The 19049-nt window shown below is 28.3% G+C and overlaps 3 protein-coding genes across 11 annotated transcripts; 1 reads left to right on the top strand and 2 right to left on the bottom strand.

Moving 5' to 3' along the window:
* Nucleotides 1-2321: 2321 nt before the first annotated feature.
* LOC117243199 (lipoma-preferred partner homolog) lies at nucleotides 2322-5449 on the bottom strand. Of its 3 annotated transcripts, XM_033510478.1 has the most exons (7): nucleotides 5432-5449; nucleotides 5019-5295; nucleotides 4599-4737; nucleotides 3930-4413; nucleotides 3519-3856; nucleotides 3030-3445; nucleotides 2322-2955 (listed from the first exon to the last, which is right to left on the bottom strand). In XM_033510478.1, exons 3-7 carry the CDS (start codon nucleotides 4731-4733, stop codon nucleotides 2703-2705), a joined length of 1626 nt encoding a protein of 541 aa, XP_033366369.1. In that variant the 5' UTR covers nucleotides 4734-4737; nucleotides 5019-5295; nucleotides 5432-5449; the 3' UTR covers nucleotides 2322-2702. The 3 variants fall into 3 exon arrangements, with proteins under 3 accessions (XP_033366369.1, XP_033366370.1, XP_033366371.1); XM_033510479.1 differs by lacking the exon at nucleotides 5432-5449 and having other exon boundaries at nucleotides 3930-4389; nucleotides 5019-5363; XM_033510480.1 differs by lacking the exons at nucleotides 4599-4737; nucleotides 5019-5295; nucleotides 5432-5449 and adding an exon at nucleotides 4487-4532.
* LOC117243198 (protein Malvolio) lies at nucleotides 4910-14129 on the top strand. 7 transcript variants are annotated; one of them, XR_004495409.1, is made up of 13 exons: nucleotides 9266-9401; nucleotides 9998-10194; nucleotides 10287-10409; nucleotides 10509-10735; nucleotides 10836-10974; nucleotides 11050-11205; nucleotides 11327-11485; nucleotides 11575-11625; nucleotides 11708-12090; nucleotides 12167-12377; nucleotides 12451-12521; nucleotides 13410-13532; nucleotides 13892-14129. XR_004495409.1 is itself a non-coding variant. In XM_033510473.1 (12 exons), the coding sequence occupies exons 1-12, from the start codon at nucleotides 4985-4987 to the stop codon at nucleotides 13956-13958; spliced, it is 1821 nt and encodes a 606-aa protein (XP_033366364.1). In that variant the 5' UTR covers nucleotides 4910-4984. The 7 variants fall into 7 exon arrangements, 6 of the variants coding, with proteins under 6 accessions (XP_033366364.1, XP_033366368.1, XP_033366366.1 ...); XM_033510473.1 differs by lacking the exons at nucleotides 9266-9401; nucleotides 13410-13532 and adding an exon at nucleotides 4910-5021 and having other exon boundaries at nucleotides 13892-13958; XM_033510477.1 differs by lacking the exons at nucleotides 9266-9401; nucleotides 13410-13532 and adding an exon at nucleotides 9061-9079 and having other exon boundaries at nucleotides 13892-13958.
* A 625-nt stretch (nucleotides 14130-14754) lies between these two features.
* Nucleotides 14755-18230, bottom strand: LOC117243201 (prostatic acid phosphatase-like). The gene is made up of 7 exons (XM_033510481.1): nucleotides 17770-18230; nucleotides 17448-17546; nucleotides 16862-17284; nucleotides 16655-16778; nucleotides 16375-16586; nucleotides 16124-16304; nucleotides 14755-16040 (listed from the first exon to the last, which is right to left on the bottom strand). Exons 1-7 carry the CDS (start codon nucleotides 17869-17871, stop codon nucleotides 15916-15918), a joined length of 1266 nt encoding a protein of 421 aa, XP_033366372.1. The 5' UTR covers nucleotides 17872-18230; the 3' UTR covers nucleotides 14755-15915.
* Nucleotides 18231-19049: the final 819 nt, after the last annotated feature.

Raw genomic sequence — 19049 nt, 5'->3', positions numbered from 1 at the left:
TTATTGATTTACGGGCCCCAGCACGGCCCAAAACCAGCACCCAGCGAATTTGAAAGTGTGAAAGTATGCTGTTAGGAGAATGGAATTCGAGAAAGGGAATTTAATTAGAAGCAAGGACGATTTTAAGGAGATATACAAAAAAAGGAATGGTAAAGACGAAAACGAAGTTTAGTAAGTGCGAATAAAAAATAAAACAAAATATGGAAACATCGCATACGGCATTCGAGTCGCATGTCCCCCTTTTTTCTTATTCATTAATTATTATGATCGTACAAGAAAATAAATAAAAAAAGAACGATATTATACATATGTAATCGAAATGGAAAAATGATAAAAGAAAAAAAAAGGAACAGAGCAGCTCGTTTCGGCACCTATTTCTATGTATAATACACAAGAAGATATCTCAGCAATATACAAATATAAATATATACATATAGATATATATATATATATATAAATATTAACGAACGAAAATAAATAAAAAACGTATACCGAAGGTATATGGAATGCGAGTGCGATAGGTGCGTATTTGGGTGTGCGTGAGCGCGTATCTGGATAGGTGGCTGTGATTATTGCGTGCAAGTTAAAAAGAAAACAAAATGAAAACACAGAGAACATGAGAAAAGAAGACAGTTTACGTGTGTAAGCATCCGTGTGTAAGTACATTAATGTTGTCTCTCTCACACACATATACACACTACACACGCATATTTCATACACGTATACATACCTAATTAAATAAATAAATAAAATAAATATATATATATATAAAAATATATACGTCTATAACGAGAGGTAATACAAAAGCAAAAAAAAGAGGTACAATTCTATGTTCAGTTTGGTACTGATTTAACAAGCGAAACGAAACGTGTTTAAAAATAAGACGAGTCGTTTAATTGCAATTATTATACATGTACTAAATTCAACGTAGAATGGTGCTGATACGATATAAAATATAATATATACTTCGCAAAGTATATTATAATATAAAAAGAAATCTAAGATAGATATTAGCGGGTATGCGTAGTTGAACATAGGAATATAATTGATGTATATTACATACACGGTGTACGCGGTGTGCTTTCTACGATTGTGGATTATTATACGTTCACAATATGTTGCGTGAAATAGGTTTTGTCTACGCATGATGAAAGGTTTTTTGTTATTTTACATGAGCAGCTATTTATTTTTTTATTAATTCGATACTTTAGCCAAATTTCTATTGCTGGATTAAGACTGGCAATGATTCGATATTATTAAGCATACTTCTAAGATAAATGAACTTGTGCAATCTCAAGAAACATACGGACTAGATTTTTTGTTTTGTTTGCCAATCAGCGATTGCACTATTATATTTTATTGTAATTTGGAAATTATGTATATGGAATTCATTTGAGTTCATTTTTTTGTAAAGTGATCAAATCATATTCCACAATCTATAAAGCATGCCTCCTAAAACACAGAAATTGATGTATTAAGAAAAATAAAAAACATAAATTATACATAAATGATATGTAGGTTGTACAACAAAAAAAAACTAAGTACTCGATGATAATAAAAAAATATATTACGTATAAGAGATGCATATATTTAAAAACAAAATAAAGACATCTGTGCATGAACATTATATAGATGGAAGAGCCATAGCAAAGAAAAGGTATAGACTAAAATAAGTGTGAGTCTCTCCTGCAAATATATAATAATAAAATCTCATTAAAAATATGAAATATACAATGCTCCAATACATATATATTGTATTTGTGTATTTACCTTTCTCGTTTAGGCCGTTTACTTTTTCATTCTTTCCAAAATAAGAAATAATTGAACTAATGAAGAATAATTAAAGACCACGCGTTGTTTTTAAATATAATCGCTATTTTATTCAATATTCATTACAAATACATTTTACAATTAAGTTCTATTTGCTTTCTTAGTCTTTTCACTTGCTAAATAGATAATATAATTTAAGGTATTTGCACTAATTTGCATTGTATTAATTCTATCATATCACATGATTTATCATAAAGCGGAAATCTAAATACATAACGGATCCAATACATTGGAATAAACGTTTTGTATATTCTAGATCAATAGAAAGAAGCATATAAATTGCATAATCTCTACTTCGCATTATTGACGTTATGAGGATATAGTCACACATAAATCTAACATTGCTCTTAATATTAGGAATTGAATACCTTGCCTTAATAATATATGCAATACCTGACTAAATCACATTATAGTCAATAATTATACTTATTACAAGAAATCAATCTTGACTACAACATACGTGCTCACAGTTTAGAATTTTTTGTTAAATATTATTTGACAATATAATTCTTAGATATTTTTGAAATTTCATATATGGCAGTGTAAAGGCAGTAACATTAACCCAGTTCTGAAATTTTTTCAAACCTGTCTAATCCGAGTCAATAATATATATAGATAAATACAATCTCTAAAATATAAATCTTTTAAAAAGGTATAGAAATATTATGAATATTTAACGTAATTCATCTCGAAGTATCAAATAATGAAAAACCTACTCATATTCAATTGTCAAAATGGCTTTGATTAAAAAGTTCCTCAAAAACATATTAAATGTTGGATGTCTTATAGAAACTTATCTCTAAATATAAAAATTCATAAAACGGCAACTGTAAATATAACAATCTAATATATCGTTTCAATGATCATGCCATTTATAATTCAGTCGTCATATGTGACGTTAATGCTTGCACACGAGTAGCATTACAGCTTTTGCATAACACATGGTCATCCAAAGGATAGCATCCACGTCCCTCGGAATCAGAAGATAAAACCAACCCACAATCCTCGCATTTGTAACACTGAATATGGAAACTACGATCTAGTGCTACAACACGCACAGTTTCCTCTTGTCCTGGTTCTGGCATAATCGGTAACTTACAAACACAACAACGAGGTGCAAATTTTCTGTAATATAAAAACATTCATTTTTATACTTTGTAAAATTAATTGTTTTATTTGGTCAACCAAATGCTACTTACTTATGGAAACATTCTATGCAATGAATTTGATTTGTAGCGTCTACCGTAAATGGTATACCATCCAAACTTTGCCCGCAAACAACACATGTAAAACAGGATGGATGATAAGGTTTACCTGTAGCTCTTAATATTCTATCGAGTATTGGTCTAGTGCAAACGCAGCACTTTTCCAAAGTATTCAAATAATCTTCCTCGCAATAGGGTTTGTTTTCCAGTGAATAGAAGGGTTTACCTTGTAGGTTAACCTTACAAACATAACAACAGAAGCAGTCAATATGGAAAACCTTATCCATCGCGGAACAACCGGTACCTTCGCCTTCAACTTTGCGACCACACTGGGCACAAATCCCATATATATCACTGTCTTCAGCATTATCTTCCATTCCTTGAACTAACAGATCAGTCAAAACGTCCACCTGAAACAAAAATAAATTTTTTGGGGAAATATTTTTTCACAATGAAGGAATTAACATAATAATTTTGACATACTTCCTTAACTGGAGAGACCTTTCCTTGGGGCTGAGTAGATGTAGCAGATCCATAACCAGAGTACATGGAATAATTGCAAGATAATTGTGACGGTGGTCTAGGATTAATTGGTTCGTATATAGATTCATATGTAGAACTGGATTGTGAACTTGGACCATAAATATCATTTGGATAATTGTCAGGTGGAAAATCAGTTTGATAAGTAGCGCGTCTAAGTTCGCTATAACTAGATGACACAGGACTTGGCGGAGGCGGTAATTCTTCCGGTGGTGGTGGGAAGGAACTACCCGGCACACATGGAACATATTCTGAAGGTTCTGGTGGTGGTGGTAAGTCATCTGTAATATAATAATTATTTGATTTAGTAAACTAATAAAAATGACTTTTGATTACATTCTCCATATATCTGACCATTATTGAGTGCAGAAGGAATGTTACAATATGTATTTTCTGGTTTAGAATTCCATTGAATATTGCTGTAGATGATGTCTTTTTCAGTTTTAGCTGTCTTATTAACTGGTATAGATATTGGAGGATCTATATTACTATATACGATATTTCTTGTTGATCTTGAGTGATCTTCAACTGGAACTTGAGGAGCAGGCATATTACCAATATTTGAATAATGATTTTTTTCATCATACCCATATTTTGGTTCAAATTTCTCATCTGATTGGTGCACATAAAAATTCTCATTGTTCTGATAGTTTTTAGGAACATCTTTTCCATTCGCAGTGGATGGTAATGAAAAGTCATTTTTCTCTATATTTAGTGGCACATATGGTGAAGGAGAATTCACGTATAAATTTGATGATTTTTCATTTTGGCCAGAATTATTAAGCACTGTACTGTATGATGGCACTGATGCAGCCTTTATAGTATAACTTTGTGGTATCTGGAAAGTATTTTACCCCATTAAATTCTGTATAACAAGATGATCTAAATAAATTTTATTTTATTAATTTTACCATTGATGTTTCCATATAATAATGGAACAGTCATAGAAAGGGAGTCATAGTTATGAAATATTGTTATTGAATAAGTTACATAATTATTATTATATTCAATGGATCTACTGACCTGTGGTTGTGATTTTTTTGGTTTTGGAGGTACAGCTGGTCCCACTTTTTTCCCAGACTTAATGGTTTTAATGCCATCGCCATGATTAATTTGTAAATTTGCAATTTGCTGTTCTAAATTACTAACGTTAGACATTTTCCTGAAAATATCAGCAGCATATAAATTTTTAACTTTTTTTGTTTCTATATTATAAAATATGAATTCTATACTACACATTTACAAATTCAATAAAAATCAATTTAAAGGAAAAACAATATATTTAAAAAATACATATTGTATCTATGTTCAAGCTAGTGAAATAATACTACCGAAGAACGTTATCGTAAAAAATTATCAGTTGGAAATTATATCTGTCAAATAGAAGTATAATATTACCTGACTACAAAATGGAGCTTATACCATTAAAAAAGTCATTATTACCTGGTAAGTTAATATCTTCGTATACTCCCTCCAAATTCGTCGTTTTAAGTCTTCTTCTGATACCAAAACCGTGCAATTTTTGGATTTTACGGAGTTGCCAGATATATTTTGTGCTCAACCGTAACACAACTGAATGGCTGACTCATAAATCCCTTATCTTATTGCTTTAAAAATTCCTTTACGATGACTTTTCCATACATATAGTCTTAACCATAGTTCTCTTTCACTCTTATGGCACGACATTCAACCAATAATCAGGATACAGTTGAGATGATTACTGTTTAAACAGGAAAGGAATCGTCGGCAATTTTCTATATGTACGAACCAGCTGGCCAATAATTTTATATGCAATTATTACTTTCTGAACGAATCTGAACGTTTAAAGTACCAACATTACTTCCAAAAAATCTTACCACGCCTTAAATCGTATGTCACAATACTGCACATTGTCACATAAACTAATTAAATTAAAAAAAGTATATATTGAGTATTATTGTCATAAATGCATATGATGACGCATATTTAGCACTAGGGATTTTGAGTTTAAGTATTCGATATTTGTGACTCTAAGAATTCAAATATTTTGTAGAATTATGTATATCGTTTTTATTTGTCATTTACTACATGAATAATTTCCTATTTAATTTGGCATGATTAATTGAGATTAAGGTCGTTCTTCTTTTTAGTTTCATTTGATTTTTTTATATTAATTTTTTTCAAATTAATATTTAATTACATAGGTTAGTATTGCGCGCCACATTTGAAAGTATGTTTTCGACAATTTCTTTCTTTAATTGCATAATGGTAACAAAGTAATCGAAATACAATTTTTGATTTATTTAATTCTCTAATATACTACTATGCTAGAATTTTAATGTTAACCTAGAATTGTTATCCTCGGTCCACAATTGAAAACGCGTTTTATCGTATAATGAATTTTTGCAACACACGTGGAAAATCTAAAGAAGCAGTTGAAAAATTTATCTTAATTACCACAATGAGCCAATAGACTGTAAAAACAGTTTAGTATCGTGCCCTTAAAAATTACTGCTCTAGTTTCCCATTTTTACAACTTTTTTCACGGAACATTAAAATAGTTGTAACATTGCATAAGGTAGAACAAAAGATTGTCTACCATTGTTATGATCATTTCCATTTACAATTGGCTCAAGGGAATGACGTTATTTTTTAACAAGCTAACACGTGGTAGCAAAAGATATTTTTCTCAGAGATTACGATTCCTAATGATCACGTATACTGTTAGTGTCGATAATTTAATGAATAGATATTGAGAAAATAATGTTTACATCAATGTATATTGTTTATATCAAATTGAAATTAATGAGTTTATATCAAATTCTCATTAATGAAATAATGAGAAACACAATGAAATTGTGTTTCAAATATTAAATCACGATATTGTGATGTAGATTTATCGAAATTTGCTTAGAATCTCTTATCTGCCTATCTTCAACGTGTGTTATGTTTATTGATATGTCTATTACCTTTATCCATAATATTGTGATTTTATTGAAATTTTCTTCTTTTATATGTTTCTTTATATGTTTATATATTCTTTTACATATGTTTATATGTTCTTTTATATGTTTATATATTCTTTATATGTTTTATAAGAATCTTTTATATGTTTATCATTTGTTATTATTTTAATTAAAACAAATCAGAATTGCGAATTCACAATTGCTAGGACTTTTGTGGTGACTTGATGAGTAGTCAAAAGAGTTAATTATAGATTACAAGTGTTAGATAATTACAGCAGTAACTGTTAGAAAACGTTCATCGTGTACCAGTGACGTTAGTCAAGTTAGAAAACTTTAAGAGGGAAAAGAAAAAAGAATTGTCAAGTTAAAAAACGTTAAAAGAAAGAAAAAAAAGGAGAATTTAGAAATCAGAATTCTTGTAAGAAATTATTCTAATTTTACCAAAGGAAGTGATCTACATTTATATGTATAGAGATATCAAACATTTATTTTAAAACGGATTTACCGCGTTGCTCAATCGAAATAATATTTACTACAGTAATTTCCTATCTAATAGGACAGATAATATTGCAGTTAATCGTAATATGAAATTACGTAGGATCAGAAAATATAAATAAAGCAAAACTTTTCTATTCGTTGATATTAAATTTTCCTTGTTCGTTGGGTTTACCACGGTGATTCACGTAGGAATAGGAAATATTGATGGATTGTTTCCGATAATTTATGCGTTGCTCGTTGTCTACGGCTATTCTTATTTTAGTAAATAGGAAATACGATCGAAGATGTATACTGAATTTATTCATTAAAAGACCTTCATCATTTTTATACGTAACTACTTGACAATCGAGAAATTACAATTCGGTAAGGTACTTCATTAAGTGGGCTTATACGTATATATCATATAATTCTTGGTTTCTACTGATTGACCGCCTTCTGATATCTAACACAAACATTTGCTTGATATTCCAAGTTAAATATTTGGATTGAAGTGTCCTCAATATATGCCGCAGCCAATCTTACATATAACAATCTTATGTAATGTTAATATCTCACATTCTTGCGAAATTTGGATATCATTAAAAAATACGATTGTTTAAAGAAATGTTTTCGCCCACCAATTTTCACATTAAAAGAAACGCGTTCTGGAAGCGAGCAAGAAACTCTTAGCTTATCTAATCGTGCTTAATTAAATTTCGATATCAAGTTACGTGAGAAGTTACAGGAACATATAAATGACATTGTTTTTGTTAGATTATCAATTAAAAAAGTTAATATACACTAATCATAGCACTTAACCAGGATTTTCTTCTTTTTCGAAGAAAACAATTTTCATTTTTCGATCTTTGTCGTCGATTTATTTACTTATAATGGCTACGAAAAATATTGGCAGATAGCTAAATTTTCCAGGCAATTTTGGTCAGATTTTACGTTTCATTTTTATAATATCAAATTTTTGTATTCATATAAAAGTATTATTATTATTATTTTATTTTGTCGGCCCAACGGCCTTAAAAATAAAACTTGGTTGGTTGAAAGTACTACTAAATGACATATTTAATATTCTTGAATTTAATTAATTAGTATGTGAATGCTATAATAAATATCACTCCAAACAATGGTAATAACTGTACATTTATTAATATTTTATACAATGAATACTTTTTGGCATCAATATAGATCCACATTATCGTAGATTAGTACCTACTGTAATCGATAAAGATTTACCAAAAGAACTTAGATCCTAATCAAATCCCCAATGCAAAAGAATGTTTTCATCTTGTCTTATCAGAGAAGCGATGAAATAAATTGAAACTAAGCTATGATTACAATAGGTACGTGTTTTGATGCCCTATCATTTTAACAAATACATCATAGAGAATTCTTGAGTATAATATACATCAATGTATACAATGTATACACCTCGGTTACCAAATGTTTTACTTACTAGAATGATGAATTTATTACAACCATAACTTAATACAGATTCAATCTCTATCCAATCTTATAGACTTCCTTCCCAACAAATGCTTTCGATCTGATTTAACAATTATCAAATTAATCCAATAAAGATTTACTGTAATAATATAATTAGATGCAATAAGCACTCCTCAATAAGGTTGATTAAAGGATTAAAGTCATCTGTGATTGATATGGTCACTTAGCTGACTTAGAAACTGGATTTAAATCTTAGTCGAATAAAGCAAGTGATAAAAGACATTCTTCTCCAGTTCATAGTCGAAAGAATAGAAACTGTTTTTCTTTGAGTCTCTACAATTTGAAAAATATTAACCCATATACAAAATTTTTTATTTTTGTTTGTTAAAACTTTGATAAGAGGAAACCTTCATAATCCGAATTTTATCTTTTTCCTCAAGTGATCGCTCAAATTCAAGTACTTCTTAAAGATAGGAAGACAATACATATAGTAAATGAAGATAGAGTGAAAAGATGAAGGAAGTATCGAGAAAATGAATGACTTTAATGGCGTAAATAAGAATTCATAGAAGCTCGGAATTGCTTAAATACTCATTACATATTAATGATAACGAAAGATGTCATGTAAGGGTTATAATAATCAACTGTTATGATACATCTCCTGGGGAAATCCTATAATTTTATACAACTGCATGTATTTCTTTGTACTGTGGCAGTAATAAATTCTCTGTGCATACATATATGTATTCCTATTGTTAGTCACTGACACTGATGTTTCGGGCATCCCCGCTAACATCATATTTGTAATATTTTATGCAAAGAAGGGGAACATGTAAGAAAGATGGCTGTATGTTGTATGTTTCGTTCTCGTTACTCTCGTTCATTTGTCTGGTTGTTGCCGCAATATTCTCAAATCTCGCAATAGTTAGTGACTGTCAGGCTGTCGGTGAATAGTGATCACTAGTGGCTATTGTCGTGATCTCACTTGGCTAACATTTACGTGCTTGGTGTACTGTATAATGTGCGTTTTTACTTCAGTTATGTTTCTATTTTAGTTATACGGAAGCGTACTTTCTTTTTTTTTTTTTAATTTTATAGGAATGTGACGTTCTATTTATTTTTATATTTATCCAAATATTTTGTCGGTAGTGATAAAAAGGATTTATGTTTATTTTTATATTTCATTAATTTGTCGTATGTTATACTTAATTCCTGTATTTCTGTATTTCTGTATTTCACATATTTCATTAAAATATTTCATTCGTATTTGATGAAGTTTGAATACGTATCAATAAGACACTATTTCAATCTTTTATTGCATTGATCATCACGGTAATTAAATTATTCAATTTAGACGGTCATTGAAGTTAATTTTTATATAATCCGGTTTATTTTAATACTATTTTTGTGAAATAATATCGCAATATTGTAATAATACTATAATATTGAATACTTTAAAATATATGTTTAAATATATAAATATGTTTAAATTGGTATCTCAAATAATGTTAAAATATGTAACAAACTAGTAACTTTTTTCAGAGGGATCTTATCAATATACCATGCAGAATAGTTACATTATCGAGCCTCAGAATGATTCAACATTTGCAACAGCATCTTATGTGCATCAGGAGGAAATGCAAAATAATAAGAGAGCAAATGAAAATACCTGTTTGGCACCTAATAACAATCAGACATACTTTGCTGATGAAAAAGTTCATATACCAGAAGCAGAAAATGTAATATATATTAGTACCAATGGAGCTTAAATTAATTTTTTACGTTAATATATGGATTTTTAACTGTATCATTTCTAATTTGGTTTCCTCAGGGTTTCTTTAGTTTTAGAAAATTATGGGCTTTCACAGGTCCTGGATTCTTAATGTCCATAGCTTATTTAGATCCTGGAAATATTGAATCTGATTTGCAATCTGGCGTAGCTGCCAAATATAAGGTATTTTTTAAGTTATTCCATTCATTGCTTATTTAACTTTCCATGTATGATTTTCATTTTTTTTTATTTTTTAAATTTATTTATGCTCTTTTTTGTTAGTTATTATGGGTATTGTTAAGTGCAACCATTCTTGGTCTTATTATGCAAAGATTAAGTGCAAGGCTTGGTGTGGTAACAGGTTTGCATTTAGCAGAAATGTGTTACAGACAATATAAAAAAGTACCCAGGATGATTTTATGGATAATGATAGAAATAGCCATAATTGGCAGTGACATGCAAGAAGTAATAGGAACAGCTATTGCTTTATCTTTATTAACAAATAAAGTGTAAGTTATGAAATTCTTTTAATTTCTTGATGTCATCTATTCTTGTTCCTTTTATGTAAGCTGTTATTCATAAATAATGTATGTATCTAATTTGATTTAGGATTCCTATATGGGGTGGTGTTCTTATTACGATAATTGACACTTTTACATTTTTATTATTGGACAAATATGGCTTAAGGAAATTAGAACTCTTTTTTGGATTTCTTATTACAATAATGGCTGTCACATTTGGATATGAGGTAAAATAAATAAATAAATACATATATGTGTGTGTATATGTGAATGAAAATGATTTTATTATTTCTATATTTTAGTACGTTGTTTCTGCCCCACCTCAAAATGAAGTGATAAGTGGAATGTTTATACCTTGGTATAAAGATTATGACAGAAATATGTTGTTACAAGCTGTAGGAATTGTTGGTGCAGTTATCATGCCACATAACTTATATCTTCACAGTGCTCTTGTTAAAGTAAGGAAAGAACAAAGAGTATAAGTAATCTTTTTTATGAAATTGAAGAAGTAGGCATTCTGATGTATTAAATATTTGCCAGGTGTTAAATAAATACTATAATATAATCTATAATTTCTAGTCAAGAGACATTGACCGTAAAGAATCCAAAAAAGTGAATGAGGCAAATATGTATTACTTCATTGAGGCATGCATTGCACTTCTGGTATCTTTTATAATTAACGTATTTGTTGTCGCAGTGTTTGCGCATGGTCTTTTTAACAAGACTAGTTTAGAAGTTGTGAGTATAGTAATCAAGAATTCTAAATGATATTTTGTAATGTAATTATCTTATACAATATATTTCATACTCGTTTCTTTATATTTTAGTACAATCTGTGTGAAGCTAACAATTATACTGTAGGAATGGATACATTTAAGGTAAAAACCAAATTAGATTAATACGAATTTGTTTACCTAAAAATTTTAGCTTTCTTATTATATCTTATTTTATTAATTACAGAAAGAGAATACAACCATCTCAGTAGACCTTAACAAAGGTGGCATATTTTTGGGCTGTGCCTTTGGTGCGGCAGCAATGTATATTTGGGCTGTCGGTATTTTTGCTGCTGGCCAATCTTCCACGATGACAGGAACATATGCCGGACAATTTGCAATGGAAGGATTTTTAAATCTTCAGTGGGCTCGTTGGAAGCGAGTACTTTTTACGCGAATGATCGCTATCATTCCAACCTTCCTTGTCGCATTCTTTAGTGACATTGATAATTTAACTGGCATGAATGATATTTTGAACGCAATTATGACTCTTCAGTTACCTTTTGCAACCCTGCCAACGATAGCATTTACTAGTAGTCCTAAAATTATGGGTACATTTCGAAACGGATTGTATGTTTCATGTCTTTAATTTTACAGTTGAAATTTTTTAAGTTTATACGACTTTATACATACTTTTATATTTCAGAACTAATAAAATTGTTGCGACAGCATTATCCGCTGTTGTAATAGCTATAAATATATATTTTGTAATAAATACTGTCCAAGATGATTTGCCACATCACTGGGCGGTAATAGTTGCAATTACAATATATTCTATTTTATATCTTCTATTTTGCCTTTATTTGACCATTCATATGGCTGTGAGTATGGGCGCAACTTCTCTTGGTGACCATTGGGTATGTACGCTATTAAGTAGGGTGATTAATTTTTAACTATTATCGATCATTTTATTATTAACTTTTGTTACAGTTTGTAAAGAGATATATTGGAAGTCCTGTAAGTACAACACTTGGATTATCAAACCCTGCAATATATGCAAGGTAAGAATTGTATAGATTTTATGTATAACAAGATTTTGTCAGTTAATTGTTTTGTAATACTTACTACCTAAATATGAAAAAAATTGCTATTTTCATTTATATGATTTACGTATATTTTAATTAGCAAAGTAATATAACAAAGTACGCATTTTGTGCCGAAATATATAGTAAATAACAATAAATGTACTAATAAATTATTTTTATAAAAATTGTGAAAATAATTGTTAGTTGATATAATGCGCATTTAAATAGTAAAAAGATCCAGGTAATATTCATAATATGATATTTTAATCTTTCATGTTTTTAGTAGATTATAATAATTTGCATGTATATCATGAATTGCTCTCATGCTTAAGAATAGTTCGCTCATTAGTACATCATAATAGTCATAAAGTTTATCAAAGTAACAAACATTAGGCCACAAAATCTGTTCAATATAGTATATTTGAAACTTTAATACGTTTATGTAATGTTATCTGTAACTAATTGCTACATGAAATTAATCATATTGTTCAATTTTAAGATAAGATCATGAAATTATGGTTATGGTTACACACTGAACAGAAAACGTTTTATTTGCAGACACGTATGCTTTATTAACATTGTATACATTTTGTAATAAATACTAACAAATATGTAACGCAAATTGTGTGCTTGTGTGTTTTTATTGCATCACTTCGTATTTTTTAACAGGATATTTATATACATTTTTTACATTTTTGATATATCAAATATGAAATCAATTTGTATCTCATTGCCAGAAAAAGGAAAAATTTGTTTTAATATTTGCACAAAACGTACTTTTCTTATATTCATCACAATCTTCTAAATATTCAATGTATTACATATAGTTAAGATCTCGAAAATTATTCCTTTTTACATTCATAGTTTCTTCAATACGTCAGAAACATCATTAAGACCATAATCGAGTTTACATCATGAATCTGCATCTAACTACTTAAAACCATATTTCAAAAGTTGCGTCTTCATCTGTCTCCAACTTTATACATGGTATGTACTTTATATTAGATCTATTTTTTTAATATACAAAGTTTTTATAACCAGGGTAGAAATTAAAAATAGAATTAATATGACAATATAGAAGACTTCTTTCAAATACTCTTATATTCAGGGTTTTACACTATCATTGTAATCGTATTTGTTGTAATTCTGTTAATAATCCGTTTTATCACGTGAATGATTAACTTATTTTTGCATGCGCATTTTTAACCAATGCAAGTGCGAGCTTATAACAGTAAGATTTTCAAAATTTCTTAATAAAAGGTAAGAAATTTTTATAAGTTTTTATTTCAATTAAGTAAAATTTTGAAGTTTTTTTATTAAATACATAAAACCATGTGATGTTTTAGGTCTAATCCAGCATTTAACATCCAAGAAAATTGGTCTGGAAGCTTTAACTCGATACCGGAATACTGATATGACAAATAAAACGTGGTAAATAGTATTTAATACTCATGGGTTGCATTCTCATAGAGTTAGCATCATAGATTTTAAGATTTTATAGAATTGAAAATGATAACTTCCTATAAAATATACTCACCAAATTGTTTTCTAAAATTAGGGCTTTAACATGTAAAATAAGCAAAGTGCGTTAATGATAGAAAAATACGTGATGATCGTGTATTTGTGTATATATATATATAATTGTATTAAATAAATTAGTCATATACAGGGTGGTTGGTAACTGGTGGTACAAGCGGTAAGGGGCTGATCCTACGCGAAAAAAGAAGTCGAAAATATAGAATAAAAATTTTTTTTTTATTTTTTTTTTCTAAATTTTTCCATCAAGAGAACGATCTACAGTGAGATCCGTTATAACGAGACGTGATAAAGTGCACGCGTACTGAGCGAAAATTCAAAGTCGATTTTCTCGAAAACATAGCCTCAAACGAAAAATTTTTATTCTATATTTTCGACTTCTTTTTCCGCGTAGAATCACCCCCTTTCCGCTTGTACCGCCAGTTACCAATCACCCTGTATATTGTATATAAAAGAGGCTTGTACAAAATATAATAAAAATTAAAAATTTTAATATGTAAATGATATGTAAACTATAGGGATTATGGTATCTAAAAAAGAGAATTAATAAAAGTGGTAAACTGATGATTAAAATATGTAAATATGTAAAGTCCACTGATGCTGTTCATATTATATGTGTATTTGTACTACTATTTAAGGACAGTCATTTATATGTGTGTTTTGCGATTGTATGTGTTTAATACTTAACACGTATACGACATCGATACGAGAATCAGTTGTTGAACATCCGCTGTTGAGGACGGACAACACGCTCTATGTAGAAGCAAGTATGAGATATTCTTATATTTCATGTTATGACCTACAAATTATCTAGAGGAAGATATGTATTCGTTTAAAATACCAGTAAATAATCGTGTTTTTTTACAATACTTGATTTATTCATGTTTAAATCTCACAAAAATAATTTTAATAGGATACAATTCATATTTGTAAAATAGTTCAGTTTAAGAAAATCAAATTTTTGGATTACTATCAAGTAAAATGTTTCTTTTCCGCCTTAAATATTATCCTTCCTCTATTTTGGAAAAATTTAGTTTGTCTTGTAATTTCTCATTAGAAAATACGTTTCAAATATACATCTATATAAACGATATTACAAAAATGTAATAACGATGTAGTTGAATATACCTTTTCTATTTAGAAGTGTAATGTTTTAATTGTTGCAACTTAATGGAGTATGACTAGATATTCTTTCAAATACCGCAGATAAATATTATCCCTATATTTTACACCCAATTGTTTAGTATCAAATAAACACTAAGATACCCTGAGTTAATAAACTGTATTCCAGAATTTATTACTTTCTAATCGTCATTTATTAATAAAAAGTATTTTTAATATCTCAATTTTTTCCGAATTAATTCGTAGTCTATTTACGGTCATCACAGATAATTTTTTTATTCATATTATGCATGAAACTCAATTTAAATAAAAGTTATTGAGAATCTTATACCCTTTTATCAAACTATTAAAAATCATTATAACAGTCCTTGTTTTCAACAATACATGCATATAAATAATAATTTTTTTATCGATCAAATCAAACGATTATATTTGCATTGAATCTGTTTGATTATAAACTGAAATATTTTATCATCAATAAATTTAAAAATTATCACTAATAAAACATTATAAAATATAGAACATTTTTTCATCAATATTTTATGAAAACGCGTATCAGACTTATTTTTCGTATCGATAATTGAATCCTTAATGTATGTAAAATCAAATAAGAATTTACCATTTATCTTATTTTTTGTTAATTATCAAATTATGAAAACATTGAATATCACGACGAAAGCAATACGTCATTTTTTCATAGTATTATATTCAATTATATAGGTTCCGTTGTCAATCGAAGATAATATTGATTATGTTCCCGTTTATAATGCCAATAAATAAAAACAACTATAGATAAAATTAATAAAACTAACATCAATATAGAAGATGTCAGTATTGCTGGAACAAAACAAGGATTAAATGAGAAAGTAATCCTTACTTTAGTGTATAAAAAATACATTTATATTGTAGTAGAAATTTACCAATAATTGCTGTCGTATTCATATTATATCCAAGTTGTTCCCACTCTATTGCACATTCTTTTTCCCAATCTATGGGTATAACATCTTTTGTTAGTGCAATAAATTGATTTAAGGGACACATTGTAATACAACCAGGAAGTGTTAAAAGTTGTGGTTCTTCACTAGTATTTTTATATGATATCTAGAACAATATATTTAACCAACAATCTTATATCATGATTTCCAGTCTAATTATTATTTTAAGCACTTACCGTTACAAAATACTGATCTTTTAAATTTACTCTTAATTCTATTAAAATTGTAGCAGTATATGGTGGGCAATGTGGTTCAAAAACATTCAGAGTCATTAGCATATTGGCTATAGTTTCATCATGAGCACTATACATCCATACTTTTCTATCAGGTACTAAGGCATTTTTCGATTTTTTTTCCATGTGGTCTATCATTTCTCCAAGTAATGTTCCTATGTTTTATATTTCCCAAATTATACATGGTCTAAATTTTTTACATAACAAAATGAATATTACTTACCCGATTTTAGTCTCTGAAGTATTTTATTATAGGCGTTAATTGTAAAACTTTTTACAACAATTGGCTTAAGTTTATCTGGATATACTGACTTTGTCCATTCTGGCAATGTTTTGTTGTAAAGACTCTGTAATAAGTTTAGAGTATATGAGATATATACAAATACTTATTATCAAATGAGAAGTACAAAATGACAGTAACATAGTTTACCTCAATAAATAATGTATCATAAAGTTGTTTAACAGACAAAAGAGATGAAATTTTATTTCCTGTTTTCCCTGTAAGGTATACGTACAGTCTCTTATTTTCTTTATTAATTTTTTGGATTTCTGGAGAATTAAGAACTTTTTCCAACTCGTAATCATATCTAGAACAATATTTTCTTGCAGCCAAAACATTATCTTTGTCTTCAGGAATAGTATGCACTGGAATAGGCATCCATTTGATATTACTCCATATTTGTTTACTAACTGGTGGATAAAGTCCAGCAAGATGTGATTCAGCTGACATTAAGGTACGATCTACATCTGTACTTTGAATATAAATATCATGTGGAGAATATAGGTCACTTAGTAGATGTGAATAGCGTTTGCGGATCCAACGACCAAGTAGTAAATGCTGATATTTTCCAATCTGATGTAACAGACACATATGAGTGAGGACTTAAATATTTTGAAATTAAAAAGATTTTAAAATCAAACAAAAATTTGCAACATTAAATGCAACAAAAGTAATACAATAAAGAAAAGATTATTAAATAATTAAGCTATATATATGACAATTAAGAATTACATACATTTGTTAATTGGCCATATGGGACTTGCCACAAACTTTCATTGTTATAAGGATCATTCGGATATGGTCTTATAGGTGTTCTATCTCCATGTCTGTATAACTGTAAAATAGATTGTAATTATTTTTAATAAACAACGACAATGATTATTATTATAATTAAGATGGTTATAATATCTAATTCATATTGCTTTATGAAGAAAATAAATTTCATATACATAAATAATAAATTAACTTCATAATAAATACATTTCAATAATACGAATAATCAAAATATAAAATATAAACATTATTTTAATTTTTTGAAAAAACATACTTTAACTTACAACATTTGCGAAAACGATAGTTCCAAAATCTGTATTTTGAGCATGTGACAAATCCATAACAAAAAGAGCCAGAATTATTGAAACAGACATATTCCTTTTCATATTTTCAATTTGAATGATTCACACTTTCGAGCCTCTAATAAGAGGCTTCACGTAGAAAATTGAATAAGACAACAATCTATTGATTACTGCAACCTGTGGAATACTCTAAACTCTAAATGTTCCAACGTCTGTTATTATGATTCATATGTTACTTTCGTCAGAAGTTGTATGAGTATAAAACATATATAAAATGCAAATCAAGTGATTTATCGTTGCTACCAATATCGGTTCCTAACCCAACCATTCTTTGTTCGCATTGTATTGAAATAAGAACAAGGTTATTTATACAGTGGTACTCATATTAGAGAATGTTTAAACTTATTCTATTTCATTTTACTCACTTAAGATATCGATGCCCATCAAAATTTTAGATTTTTGACATGTAAAGCATGAAACAAAATTCTAATGACGTAACGATGAAAATTGAATAAAACAACAATTGAACAAGATAATTTGTAATTACGAATACTCATTAATTATGCTTTATCTCCCGATATTTTGAAAGAAAGTTATATAATCGAAACATAAAGTAATTACAAGCAATTTGTATTAACCATTATCTGTTATAATATACTCATTCCAAACTAAAATTTTATATAATGTTTTACTTTAAAAGACAAACTTATTTAAGAATTATAATCTACAAAGGTATACTGTCCGAGACAAAAATCTTTTTTTAACAAAATTTATTTTAGATCAATGAATTAGGTACAGTTGAAAAATTATAAAATACGGGTTATAGTACCTTACTTGTTTTACTAAAATTGTACAAAATGAAAAATATTACAAAAAGACAATTGTTATTATGATAATTGCATTGGTTAATAAAATATTTGTAAAAAATAATTACACATAATAATTATTACAAATACAAGTAAAAATTATACATTTTTATACAATATTTGTACACGATTTCGTGATATATCTGTTCTCAATTTAAAATTAACTAAAAAAAGCGAAGAGTACTTTATAATATTATTTAGAAAGTGATACTATCCTAAGTAAATTATAATTTCTGTTAAAAAAGCTGTAAGTTTCAATAAATTCTATCTTTTTTTTTTGCTTTTAATCTGAATGTACAATATAAAATTTGTATATAATCTTTTTTTCTATATTACAATATATGAATACACATTACTATTTATAATACATATAAATTATCTTAAGTAAATATATAT

The sequence above is a fragment of the Bombus vosnesenskii genome, unplaced genomic scaffold (genome assembly GCF_011952255.1).
Source record: "Bombus vosnesenskii isolate JDL3184/JDL3185 unplaced genomic scaffold, Bvos_JDL3184-5_v1.1 scf7180000013265, whole genome shotgun sequence".
In the NCBI taxonomy this organism is placed as follows: domain Eukaryota; kingdom Metazoa; phylum Arthropoda; class Insecta; order Hymenoptera; family Apidae; genus Bombus; species Bombus vosnesenskii.
This window is presented reverse-complemented; position numbering and strand designations above follow the sequence as displayed.

Bases quoted from the DNA above. Each gene is read 5' to 3' on its own strand.
- LOC117243201 (XM_033510481.1), bottom strand. From the start codon at position 17,871: ATGAAAAGGAATATGTCTGTTTCAATAATTCTGGCTCTTTTTGTTATG. The intron at 17,285-17,447 runs GTATGTAATTCT...CTGTTACATCAG, and splicing joins CATATGGCCAATTAACAAAT to ATTGGAAAATATCAGCATTT. The intron at 16,305-16,374 runs GTAAGTGCTTAA...ATATTGTTCTAG, and splicing joins AAGATCAGTATTTTGTAACG to ATATCATATAAAAATACTAG.
- LOC117243199 (XM_033510478.1), bottom strand. From the start codon at position 4,733: ATGTCTAACGTTAGTAATTTAGAACAGCAAATTGCAAATTTACAAATT. The intron at 4,414-4,598 runs GTCAGTAGATCC...AATACTTTCCAG, and splicing joins CAAAAAAATCACAACCACAG to ATACCACAAAGTTATACTAT. The intron at 3,446-3,518 runs GTATGTCAAAAT...TTTTTGTTTCAG, and splicing joins AGGTCTCTCCAGTTAAGGAA to GTGGACGTTTTGACTGATCT.
- LOC117243198 (XM_033510472.1), top strand. From the start codon at position 9,269: ATGCAAAGAAGGGGAACATGTAAGAAAGATGGCTGTATGTTGTATGTT. The intron at 10,195-10,286 runs GTAATATATATT...TGGTTTCCTCAG, and splicing joins ATATACCAGAAGCAGAAAAT to GGTTTCTTTAGTTTTAGAAA. The intron at 10,410-10,508 runs GTATTTTTTAAG...CTTTTTTGTTAG, and splicing joins GCGTAGCTGCCAAATATAAG to TTATTATGGGTATTGTTAAG.